The sequence below is a fragment of the Erinaceus europaeus genome, chromosome 7 (assembly GCF_950295315.1).
Source record: "Erinaceus europaeus chromosome 7, mEriEur2.1, whole genome shotgun sequence".
Taxonomy (NCBI): Eukaryota; Metazoa; Chordata; class Mammalia; order Eulipotyphla; family Erinaceidae; genus Erinaceus; species Erinaceus europaeus.
Window position 1 is genome coordinate 73444796 of NC_080168.1, and position 13434 is coordinate 73458229.

General features: G+C 41.1%; 1 protein-coding gene across 5 annotated transcripts in view; it reads left to right on the plus strand.

Annotated features, from left to right (window-relative positions):
- DGKH (diacylglycerol kinase eta) overlaps window positions 1-13434 on the plus strand; it is a 203201-nt gene that overhangs the window by 168538 nt on the left and 21229 nt on the right. For 4 of the 5 annotated variants that reach the window (XM_007528944.3, XM_060194758.1, XM_060194761.1 and 1 more), the window contains 5 exons: window positions 3239-3352; window positions 3597-3731; window positions 4542-4705; window positions 8681-8786; window positions 10535-10627. In XM_007528944.3, coding sequence (XP_007529006.2) covers window positions 3239-3352; window positions 3597-3731; window positions 4542-4705; window positions 8681-8786; window positions 10535-10627 — 612 coding nt within the window. Of the gene's footprint in view, window positions 1-3238; window positions 3353-3596; window positions 3732-4541; window positions 4706-8680; window positions 8801-10534; window positions 10628-13434 lie in introns of those variants that run through there. The other variant, XM_060194760.1, reaches the window with a different exon arrangement.

Genomic DNA, 13434 nt, shown 5'->3' on the forward strand with positions numbered 1-13434 from the left:
AATAGGTCTTAATGCCCATGTCCAGCAGAGAAACAATTACAGAAGGCAAACCTCCCACCTTCTGCACCCCATAAAGATCTTTAGTCCACACTCCCAGAGGGATAAAGAAGAGAGAAACTTCCAATGAAGAGGATGGGATATGGAACTCTGGTGGTGGGAGTTGTGTGGAATTGTACCTCTGTTATCTTACAGTCTTGTTCATCCTTATTAAATCACTAATAAAAAATCATAAAAATAACAATAAAACACAGAAGAAAGAACAGGGACCAGACTGTGGTACACCCAGTTAAGCACATGTTACCATGAGCCCCTGCTCTCCACCTTTGGGGAGGGAGAAGCTTTAGGAGTGGTGAAGCAAGTACTTCTGGTATCTCTCTGTTTCTTACCCTGTCCCCCCAGTCTCTCTCAATCTTGTTCTGTCCTACTAAATAAATTAATTTGAAAGGGGGAGGGGCACCAGGAATAATGGATTCCTCATGCAGTCATAAAGCCTCAGCAATAACGGTGGTGGGAAAACACACGCACACGCAAACACCAGAAGAAAGGGCATAATTATTAAAACTATTTTTAGCAATAAAAAAATGAAGTTTGAAGAGTCACACTGAATAACAGGCCTTTTAATTTGAAGCTTATGAGGTAATGGTTCCCACTGGCCTATCTTATCAGAGCTCTTAAATGAGCTGGCAGATTAAGTTATGAAATAAATTAGAAATTATAATTTTCATATGAGGTTATTCTAATTCTACCAATCTATAGACACTTACCCTAGCAGTCTCTGTTCTAGGATATTTTAAAGGAGAGAAAAGAGTAAGATTAAGATAAATAAAGCATTGGTGTGTTGCATCAAAGTAAGACTCTGGGGAGGGGAGAAGGGTTCATGTCCTGGAACATGAAGACAGAAGAGGACCTAGTGGGGGTTCAATTGTTATGTGGAAAAGTGAGAAATGTTACACATGTACAAACTACTGTGTTTTACTGTTGACTATAAACCATGAATCCCCTCAATAAAGAAAAAATAAATTTAAAAAAAAGTAAAGCAGGGGTGGGTATGTTGGGGGGGATGGTATCATGGTTATGCAAAGAGACTCTCAAGCCTGAGGCTCCCAAATCCCAGGTTCATTGCCCCACACTGAGCAGGGCTCTGGATGAGAGGAGAAGAGGGGCAGGTGGGAGGGGAGGAGTAGAAGGAGGAAAAAAAGAAAAGAAGCTAAGTAAAGCTAAGATCCCCTGAATATGCCCTAGGTTGTCAGTGCTGACTAAGCTTCTATTCACTATTTGACACCCACAGTTTGTAGCTAAATTTTGTTAATGAAGATACTGGCAATTCTTTCCACCACCACCCCCCTCTTATTTATCACTGGGGCTCAGTACCAGAACTAGGAATCCACTGCTCCTGGAGTCCATTTTTCCCATTTTGTTGCCCTTGTTGTTGCCGTTATTATTATAGCTGTTGTTATTATTAGATAGGACTGAGAGAAGTGGAGAGAGGAGGGGAAGACAGAGAGGGGGTGAGAATGACAGACACTTGCAGACCTGCTTCACTGCCTGTGAAGCGACCCGCTGCAGATGGAGAACCATGGGCTCGAACCCAGACCCTTACACTGGTCCTTGTGCTTTGCACCACATGCGCTTTGCACCACGTGACCTGGTTCGAGACCACGGGCTCCCCACCTGTAGGGGAGTGGCTTCACAGGCTGTGAAGCAGGTCTGCAGGTTTCTGTCTTTCCTCCTCTCTGTCTTCCCCTCCTCTCTCCATTTCTCTGTCCTATCCAATAACAACGACATCAATAACAGCGATAATAACTACAACAATGATAAAACAGTCAGGGCAACAAAGGGAGAAATGGCCTCCAGGAGCAGTGGATTCGTGGTACAGGCACTGAGTCCTAGCAATAACCCTGGAGGCAATAATAATAATAATAATAATAATAATAGAAAATCATTGGTGTTTGCAGATTTGTGCCCTGATATCTCCAGTATCAGCTTTAACCAGGGCACTACTTGATACTGAGTAGCTTCCACAGAGGCAAAATTATTTGCTGCATAGAAAAAGGGACAAAATCATTCAGCTAAAATTTTAAATGATGGGTTAAATTGATTTTGAAAATGTATTTAATGTCAAAGCAAAGTCAGCCTTTTGATATTGGTTGGCTGTGGTATCTGTTTTCATATCACAAATGCCTTAAAAATTTAGCTGTTGAATTTAGTAGTCTTACAAGTCAGTATTTCCTCCAAAAAGTGGCCTAAAAAAGTTGTTAAAGTATAAAATACCTTATACATATCACTTGCTACACCTTGAAAAACTTAACATTAGAATATGCTAGGGAACTGGATCATAACTCACCTTTTTATTTACTTTATTTTATTTTGGAGAGCAACACAAGGAGAGTAAAAGAGGTCATGACACCTAAGCTTCCTTCAGTGAGGTGGGGGCAGGCTTAAACTTGGGTAGAGCACATGGCAAAGCACTGCACTATCCAAGTGAGCTATTTCACCAGCCCTTGTATTATTATTATTATTATTATTATTATTACCGCCACCAGATCACAGCTCAATTCTAGTTTATAATGATGCTAGGAATTTAATGTGGGGTCTTTGGTACCTCAGACATGAAAATCTTCTTGTGTAACTATTATGCTGTCTCCCTACCCCAGCAATTGTTTTAAACTTATGACATTTATATAACCTTTGGGTTTTACTAAAGTCACCCCAAAATTACATGTATTATTTTTATCAAGATATTCAAGTTATATATGAGCTACTACTATGTAACACATTTTATAGGATACTGAGTTATTTAGAAATTTCACAATTCACTGGTCCAGAAAGTACTTTATGAAGGGGTAAGTCTTAAAAATATGTCTACTGGGGGTCAGGCGGTAGCACAGCGGGTTAAGCGCACATGGCACAAAGCGCAAGGACTGGCATAAGTATCCCGGTTCGAGCCCCGGCTCCCCACCTGCAGAGGCATCGCTTCACAGGCGGTGAAACAGGTCTGCAGGTGTCTATCTTTCTCCCCTCCTCTCTGTCTTCCCCTCCTATTTGCATTTCTCTCTGTCCTATCTAACGACGACGACATCAATAACCACAATAATAACTACAACAACAATAAAAAAGGGGGGCAACAAAAGGGAAAATAAATTTTAAAAAAGTATATGTCTACTACAGAGTTCACAGTTTGTGGTGTACCACTTCCTTAACTTGATTGGTTGACATATAACATAGGTTTCCCTTTCAGATATTTGCTGCTCCGTCATTTGATGACAAGATCCTGGAAGTCGTTGCAATATTTGATAGTGTGCAGATGGCAGTGTCAAGGGTCATTAAGCTACAGCATCATCGTATAGCCCAGGTTGGTTTCTCTAAACAAACCTTCACTGTGTGGGACACAAGAGTTGAGAAAGCGGTCACAGATGACTGCGTTCAGAGACTGAGATACTGGCTTGCTGTTCATGCTAGCTGTCATCTCTAGTATCAAAAATGGGAAGAAAAAAAAGCCCCATTCTATGCCACAAAGCAAACTAAAAGTCAGGCTTGAATGCAGGTTGAGTTTCAGTTTCTCATGATGATTTGTCCTCTCATTTATTTCTTTTCAGTGCCGTACAGTGAAGATCACTATATTTGGAGATGAGGGAGTTCCAGTGCAGGTGGATGGTGAAGCTTGGGTGCAGCCTCCTGGCATTATAAAAATTGTACACAAAAACAGAGCTCAGATGCTAACACGGGACAGGGTATGTAGCGACATCGTGCTTCTCCATTGTCCTCAAGCCTCTTTTTATCATTTTATTTGTGGTGGTGGTAGGGAGGTGTTAGTGGTATAGTCCAGATGTTGACATGTGGGTACAATTTCTCATCTCCCATGATAGATGTCTGCAGAATACTCTCACCCCCAACGTAAATCTTCCCTCCATTGTGCATTAGAACCCCAAAGCACATGTGTGTGTGCCCCCAAACACCCCTGTGTGCCCTCCATCCCCACAGTCCTTTGCTTTGGTGCAATAGTATGCTACACCCAGTCCAAGTGTTAATTGGCATTTTCCCCTTATGTCTTTGAGTTCCACCTGTGAATGATTGAGCCTTTAAAAAAAAAGAAATATAGTTATGAAAGTAAAATCATAGAAATTTTTAATTATCTTTTAAAATGTAATGTTCTAGTTGCTGTACTTGAAATACAAAAAAATATTCTCAGTGGCATATCCTCATCAATTACATCATTTTTATTTGTTGCTATACACTTAGACTATTTTAAAGATATTTTTATTTATTTATTATTGGGTAGACAGAAATTAAGAGGGGAGGGGGAGATACAGAGGCAAAGAGACAGACACCTGCAGCCCTTTTCACCACTCATGAAGCTTTCCCCCTGCAGGTGGGGACCAGGGGCTTGATAGACTATTTTTTGTACTTAGGATTTACTTAGTGGGATGTTACATAAGAAAAAAAAAAGGAGCATTAGTACTTTCAAACTCATTCCTGTCATATGAAAATGCATTTATTTGGACCTCTGAGTTCTAAACAATTTATTGTGATACTTTAAATAGGCTTTTGAAAGCACACTGAAATCCTGGGAAGATAAACAGAAGTGTGATTCTGGTAAACCTGTCATCCGAACCCACTTGTACATACAGCATGCTGTTGACTTGGCAACAGAAGAGGTGTCCCAGATGCAGCTGTGCTCGCAGGCCGCCGAGGAGCTCATCACCAGGTAAGGAAGACCTGCTGACTCCCTAGAATATGGTGGTGTTGGTCTTGGCCAATTACTGGCTTTTGGTTTGTTTGTTGTTAAAAAATCCATCATTCCAGGGCCAGGCGGTGGAACACTCAGTTGAGCACACACATTACTATGCACAAGGACCTGAGTTCAAAAGCCCCTGGTCCACACCTGCAAGGTGGAAGCTTCATGAGCAACAAAGTAGGGCTGCAGGTGCCACTTCTTTCTGTCTCCCCATTCCATCTCATTTTCTGTCTGTCCTATCAAAATTAAAAAAAAAAAGTTAAAAGGTGGGGGGAGGGAGTAACTACCAGGAGTGGTGGATTCATCCTGCAGGCACCAAGCTCCAGTGATAACCCTGGTGGCACAAAACAAAGAAGACATTCATCATTTCTTTTGTGTGGAGGCTATCTATAAGATGTTTTAAGTCTCCTTCTGTTGTACCATTGCTTATGACTGAATAGTTTGTTCCTCTCCATCAGAATTTCTCTCACACACATAACCACAGACCTGCATTGTCTAGTACACATCTGTGGCAGGGTGACCAGTATAGGATTAGTCCTGATAGGAAATAATGGGTTTCTTATGCATCCAAAAGAATTTTGGTCCATACTCCCAAAGGGATAAATAATAGGGAAGTTTCCACTGGAGAGGATGGGACACAGATTCAGGTGGTGGGAACAGTATGGAATTACACTCCTACTACAGTTATATCCCTTACAATCTTGTAAGTCAATATTAACTCACTAATTAAGCAAAGGAAGAGGAAGAGGAGGAGGAGGAAATGGTGGATTAAGGCAAGAGAGATGGGAAAGGAGGGAAGAGATTTAACCTAGGCTGAGTCTAAGTTTGGCATGTGGACATGAATTAGGAGACAGGATGGTGCTATGGTTTCTACTGGGTGGTGTGGTAGGTTGTCCTGGCTTTGTTGGAGCCGTAAGTTTTAGGAAGAGGAGTATATTTTGAGAAGGGAAATAAATGATGGTTCGGTATTAGACTTAGAAAATTTCAATTGTGTTAGAAATGTTTTACAGTGGGGGCTGGGTGGTGGCACACTTGGTTAAGTGTACATGTTACAGTGTGCAAGGACCCATGTTCAAGCACCTGGTCCCTACCTGCATGGGGCAGGGAGAAGAAGCTTCACCAACAGTGAGGCAGTACTGCAGATTTCTCTCTGTCTCTCTAGCTCTGTCTCCTATATTCTTCCTTCCTTCTCAGTTTTTCTATCCTATCAAATAAAGTTTAAAAATATTTATAAATAAGAGGGTTGGGCGGTAGCACAGCAGGTTAAACGCACATGGCTCGAAGCGCAAGGACCGGCGTAGGGATCCCGGTTTGAGCGCCCAGCTCCCCACCTGCAGGTGGGTGCTTCACAGACAGTGAAGCAGGTCTGCAGGTGTCTGTCTTTCTGTCCCCCTTTCTGTCTTCCCCATCTCTCTCAATTTCTCTCTGTTCTATCCAACAACGACATCAATAACAACCACCACAGCAATAAAACGAGCAACTAAGGCGAAAAAAAGTGGCCTCCAGGAGCAGTGGATTTGTAGTGCAGGCTCTGAGCCCTAGCAGTAACCCTGGAGACAGGAAAAAAAAAAAAGATTTACAAATAAAAAGTGATTTGCAGTAGATTCAGTTGATAGCTACAATGCTGATCTGAAATTGATTTATCTCTTTTCCTTTCTTTGAAAATTAGAACACTTTCCTATCTTTTTTTTTTCCCCTTGCAGGGTTATCACTAGAACTTGGTGCCTGCACTACAAATCCATTGCTCCTGTGACCTTTTTTAAATTTTATTTCTATTTTTTTGATAGAAGAGAGAGAAATTGAGAGGGGAGGGAGAGATAGAGATGGCGAGAAATAGAGAGATTCCTACAGACCTGCTTCACTGCTTGTTAAGCAACCCCCTTGCAAATGGGGAGCCAGGGGCTCAAACCAGGATCCTTGCGCTTCATACTATGTGTGCTTAACCCAGTGCACCACTGCACGATCCCTCATTTTCCAATCTTTATCTGACAAATTACCCATCCTTCATGATTTCACAAGGTTATTAAGAATGTTGTTATGATAATACTTGCAAGTCTCTTTGTACCTTGTCAGTGTCAATAGCATGATTCTAAAGAATTAAACTCTATGGGGTCAGGAAGATAACTTAGTGGAAATACACAGGACTCCCATGTGAGAGGTACAAGGTTCAAGTCTGTCTCAGTACTACCAGTTGCCAGAGCTGAATGGTACTCTGGTAATAAAAAAAAAAAAAAAACCCTCCCTAATAATATTTTATTAGTTATTTAATAATGATTTACAAAATTGTAAGATAACATGGGTATAATTCCACACAGTTCCCACCACCAGAGTTTGTGTCCCATCTCTTCCATTGGAAGATTCCCTATTCTTTATCCCTTTGGGAGTATGGACCAAAATTATTTTTGGGTGCAGAAGGTGGAAGTTCTGACTTCTGTAATTGCATCTCCACTGGACATGAGTGTTGGCAGGTCAATCCATACCCCCGACCCTTTTCTATCTTTCCCTAACAGGGTAAGGTTAGGGAAAGGTGAGACTTAGGGACACATTGGTGAGGTCATCTACTCAGGGAGGGAATCTTAATAGCATCTGCAACTTGGTGGCTGAAAGACAGTAAGATATAAAGCAGGAACCATTAAACTGTTTAATAGGAACCAAAAGGTAGGAATAGAGTAGATGAGATTAGTGGTCTTCAGGTGGGAAGAAACTAGGAAGTCTATTTTAGGTATGTTCCTAGGGTCCCATAACTTCAGTAATTTTTGCCTGAGCCTGATAGCTACGACGTAGGTGGACTATAAATATTGTCTGGAAACAGATGAGTGGTTAAGGATATATATGTAAACAATGGAATACCACTCAGCTATAAGAAAGGATGAAATGTTTTTGCCTTCAACTTAGATGGAACTTGAAATAATTGCATTAAGTGAAATAAGTAAGAAGAGAAGGGTGAATACCAGTGGATCTCACTCCTAGATGAGGCTTAAGAAACAAAGAAAGGGAAAGTGCAGGTGAGACTTTCATTAGTTATTGTTTATTGCAGCTGACCCAAGGGCAAAAAGTGGCAAGACAAGAAGGAATTTTTGTTTTTTATTTTTTTAAAATATTTATTTTATTTATTTATTCCCTTTTGTTGCCCTTGTTGTTTTATTGTTGTAGTTATTATTGTTGTTGTCATTGTTGGATAGGACAGAGAGAAATGCAGAGAGGAGGGGAAGACAGAGAGGAGGAGAGAAAGATAGACACCTGCAGACCTGCTTCACCGCCTGGGAAGCGACTCCCCTGCAGGTGGGGAGCCGGGGTTCAAACCGGGATCCTTATGCCGGTCCTTGTGCTTTGCGCCACCTGCGCTTAACCCGCTGCGCTACAGCCCGACTCCCCGACAAGAAGGAATTTTAAGTGTATTCTGTGATGGAGGAAGATGGCAAGCTGATGATTTAAAGATTTTTGGTATAAAATTCTTAATAGCAGTAAGGGTTTGAATTTTGTATATCTACCTTGTGCCATTTCTAATTGAATATTTAACAATAATTTTGTGGGGAGTCGGGTGGTAGCGCAGTAGGGTAACTGCACGTGGCGCAAAGCACAAGGACCAGTATAAGGATCCCAGTTCAGGATCCCATTTTGAGCCCCCGGCTCCCCACCTGCAAGGGAGTCGCTTCACAGGCAATGAGGCAGGTCTGCAGATGTCTTTCTCTCCCTCTCTCTATCTTCCCCTCCTCCATTTCTCTCTGTCCTATCCAACAAGGATGACAACAACAAAACAATAATAATAACTACAACAATAAAACAAGGGCAATAAAAGGGAATAAATAAATAAATATTTTTAAAAACATTAAAAAGTAATAATTTTGTGACCTTTTCCCTACTTGCTTTACTCTGCTGCTTCTATACTTAAATCAGCAGTGCTCAGAGAACATTTGCATTCACTTGAATTGTTTCTGCTTTCAGGATTTGTGATGCAGCCACAATTCACTGCCTCCTGGAACAGGAGCTGGCCCATGCTGTGAACGCATGCTCCCACGCACTGAATAAAGCCAACCCCCGGTGCCCAGAGGTGAGGAGTGAATGGTAAATGCTTTCATTCCATAGATTTCTTGGTGTTTCGCATAGATTGTGCCCTTGGGTTGTCAGAATAGTCATAACACATTTTTGTATGGAAAGACATAGAAAAATACTTCATGATTTTTCCAACACCCCATACTATTAAAATATGGCATAGTCTTTGAAAGAACATTGTACAGTCTGTGTGAATCTCTAGCAGAAGCTTCTAGTAAAATCTATGACCAAATTTTCCTTTTTTCTTTTCTTTTGCTGTCTATTTAACTTTGTCATTTCTCTTTCAGCTTTCTCTCTTTCTTATTATCCTCTCTGTCTCTCCCTCTGTCTCTCTGTCTCTCTGTCTCTGTCTCTCTCTCTCTTTTTTTTTTACCAGAACACTGATCAGTTCTGATTTATTGTAGTGTGGAGGATTGAACCTGGGGCTTTGGGCCCTCAGGCATGAGAGTCTTCGCTATCTATGCTATCTACCCCGTTTTCTTTCTTTTTAAACAACTCTCCATATCTTTTCCTTCTCTTACCTCTTTGCCCCATACATAGGGAAAACCTAGATTTCATGTATTGTATTAGAAATGTTTGTTAATTTTTGACACTAGGGACTGAAATTATGTCCTTTAAAAATTGCAGATGTTTTAATAGTTAATAGCAGAATTTAACTCTTTAAAATTTCTTTATCAGGGCTGGGTGGTGGTGCACCTGGTTAAGTGCACACATTCCAGTGTGCAAGGGCATAGGCTCAAGCACCTGGTCCCTTGGTTTCCCCCTGCAGGGAGAAAACTTCAGGAATGGTGGAGCAGAACTACAGGTGTCTCTCTGCCTCTTTCCCTCTCTTCCCAATCCTCTCAATTTCTGGTTGTCTCTATCTAATAAATAAGGATAATTTTTAATTGTTTTATTAGGGAAATAATAATTTACAAGATAGTTGTCACATGAATATAATTTCTGTCTCCCTGTAATAGGTGTCTTACAGCTCTACTTAAATATACTACATGGTAACATTATAGTAAATGAAAACTTATAGCATTATTTTACCATTTTAGTCATTCCACTGAAATTACCTAAATTAATGTACAAATAAGTACTAGCCCTCAAGATTAGAACCTAAAAAAAATCTGGTTAGAACTACTGAGAGTGAATGTTAATGAATAGAACCAGATCAGTTGATATTTTAAAAATAATTTTATTTGACTTACTTTTTACTAGCAAACATTCATACTGTTGCCAGAATATACCTGTTTGCACATAGAAAATGTGGTTCTGAGTCTATTGACTATAATTAATCCATACTTCTTCTGCGATGTAAGAAACTGAATCTGTCTCCCCCACCCCATAGAGACAGAGAGGAGAGGGTTGGGGGAACAGCAACACCAGAGCTTCCTTCAGTGTGCGGGCCAGGCTCACACATGTAAATGCAGCACCCTATCCAAGTGAGTATTTTGCTAGCCTGTAAGAATTTGAAAATATAGTGCCCTGGGATATGACACAAAGGATATAGGGCACTGAACTCTTGAGCATAAGATCCCACATTTGATGTGTGGCATCTTTGTGTGTCAGGGTGAAGATATAATCATGCTGAAAAAAAAAAAAGGTGAATATGACACATTAAAGTTGTAATAAAATTTTGGTTGCTATTAAAAGATTATTTGTGGTGTGAATCTATACTGCCCAAATAAAATGTACTGGCTGATGAGTGAATATCAATTTAATGCAGAACTACCTGTCACTAGTTTTTTTTTTTTTTTCCAGAGTCTTACAAGAGACACTGCCACTGAAATTGCCATCAATGTGAAGGCGCTCTACAATGAGACAGAATCTTTACTAGTTGGTAGAGTTCCTTTGGTAAGGAAAAGAGATGATTGATAACATAAGAATGCTGAGATTGATGACTATGGGATTACCTTCCCCAGGAAGCAGGCACCTTCAGATTCTAACAAGGAAACAGCCTACTGGCCTTCATCCTTCGAGCTTTCACTTTTGATATCAGTGGAATACTCAGTATATAACTAAGAGTTATGAATTAAGCTAACAAGAGAAATACAAATTTTCCCTCATATATGCTATCACGTTTATATACAACCCTGTACCCCACAGTCAGCTGTAAGAGATCTGTGCTTTATACTGTAGTAGGTTTTTTTCAGATCTGCCTTAACTCAGTGCAGAAAAACGGAGGAAGTCACAGGCCTTTTTCACCAAATTAACGTGAAATATAATAAACAGTATGAGTTTCTAGATGGATTTAAAAGATGACACTTTCTAGAATCATTATTTCAAGAATTAAACTTCAAGAACTAGTCATATCCCTGGACCAACCCAGATTGGTGCTAGAAATCAAATTTAGGTAGTCTTAAATCTGATCATAGTCCTAGGACCTTCACTAGAAGCCCAACAACATCCCCTTTGACTTGCCCAGTCTTCCCTCATTTTCAGTGTTAGCATGGCAAACGCTAGAAGAAGTGTTAGCATCCTGGGTCTTTTCGCCCCCTAGTGTTCACTTGTGGGTAATTCACCTGTCCTTGTAACTAGAAAGACTAATTGACTAGCTGTTTCTTCTCTTCCTCCTATAATTCACAGGTGACTTTTTATTTTTATTTTTAATATTTATTATTTATTCCAATTTTGTTGCCTTTACTTTTTATTGTTGTAGTTATTATTGTTTTGTTATTGATGTCGTCGTCGTTGAATAGGACAGAGAGAAATGGAGAGAGGAGGGGGAGATAGGGAGGGGGAGAGAAAGATAGATACCTGCAGACCTGCTTCACTGCCTGTGAAGTGACTCCCTTGCAGGTGGGGAGCTGGGGGCTTGAACTGGGATCCTGAACCGGGTTCAGGATCCCTATGCCGGTCCTTGTGCTTCGTGCCACCTGTGCTTAACCCGCTGTGCTACTGCCTGACTCCCCACAGCTGACTTTTCTTATAGAGTCACATAACTTGAGAGGAAATGGGGAGATAGGGAGAGAGAAAGAGAGAAACCTACAGCACAGCTCCACTGTTCATGAAGCTTCACCCCTGCAAGTGGTACCCAGGGGACTGAGCCTGGGTATTTTATGTGGTACATGTGCTACCAGGTATGCTACCACCTGCCCCCCAAGTGATACATTTAAAACATTGTTGGTTGTTTTATATATATAACTTAATGAGAGAAATACTGAGAAAGATACAGAGAGAGGCCAAAGCACTGCTCAGCTTGGCTTATCGTGTTGCTGGGGATTAAATTTTCATCTCTTTCTTTAAAACTGTACACCTCAGTCAGAGTAATGCTAAGAATCATGCCCCTAGCACAGCATGAGAATAAGCAACAGACCAGGTAGTCTAGCTGACTGCCTAGGAATACCTGCTTGACTGCAGTTCTGAAGTGCTTCCCTCAGAACACCCTTTGCTTTGAGAGGAAAGCCTAGTGGCTGTCAGAAGCCACTGCTCATCCATCCAGAGGAAATTGAAATGCAAGTTCCTTGGGGTTCAAAGTAATCAACAACTCTGCTCTGGCCATGAAGAGAAACTGTTAGAAAGAAACAGTATCTCTTTTGATTAAAAAAAAAAAACAAAAACAGTTGGAATATGTTCATAGTTATTCTTGGCACTCCTACTAGCCAGGAAATTTTTGTGTACTTCTAAAATAAGTCCTACTGGAAATACAATAACTTATAGCTTTTCCCAGTTTTGGATGGAGGACATACCTGCTTGTGTGCTATCTGAAATACATTCAAGATAACTTCTGACATGATAGAGTGCATACCTTACCATGAGCAAGAATCTGGGTTCAAGCCCCACCTCCCCACCTGCAGGAAAAAAGCTTCACAAGTAGTAAAGCAATGCTTCAGGTGTTTCTTTTTTTTAATTTATTTATTTTTATTTAAGAAAGGAGACATTAACAAAACCATAGAATAAGTGGGGTACAATTCCGCACAGTTCCCATTACCCGATCTCCATATCCCATCCCCTCCCCTGATAGCCTTCCCATTCTATATCTCTCTGGGAGTATGGATCCAGGGTCGTTGTGGGTTGCAGAGGGTGGAAGGTCTGGCTTCTGTAATTGCTTCCCCGCTAAACATGGACGTCGACTGGTCGATCCATACTCCCAGTCTGCCTCTCTCTTTCCCTAGTAGCGTGGGGCTCTGAGGAAGCAGAGCTCCAGTACACATTGATGGGGTTGTCTGTCCAGGGAAGTCTGGTCAGCATCTTGCTAGCATCCGCAACGCTTCAGGTGTTTCTATCAATCTCCCTTTCCCCATCTCTCTCTGCCTTCATCAACAAAAGGGAAAAAAAAAAGAATAGGGAAAAAACTGGCTGCCAGGAGTCATAGATTATTGTGCAGACTCTGAGCATTGGGGGGTGGGGGCTGAGGAGTAGAGGTGAAGCATAACTTATTCTTTTTAAAAATATTTATTCCCTTTTGTTGCCCTTGTTTTATTTTTGTAGTTATTATTGTTGATGTCATTGTTGTTGGATAGGACAGAGAGGAAGGGAAGACAGAGAGGAGGAGAGAAAGACAGACACCTGCAGACCTGCTTCACTGCTTGTGAAGTGACTCCCCCGCAGCTGGGGAGCTGGGGGGCTCAAACCAGGATCCTTACACCAGTCCTTGTGCTTTGCGCCACGTGCGCTTAACCCGCTGCGCTACCTCCCGACTCCCGCATAACTTATTTTAA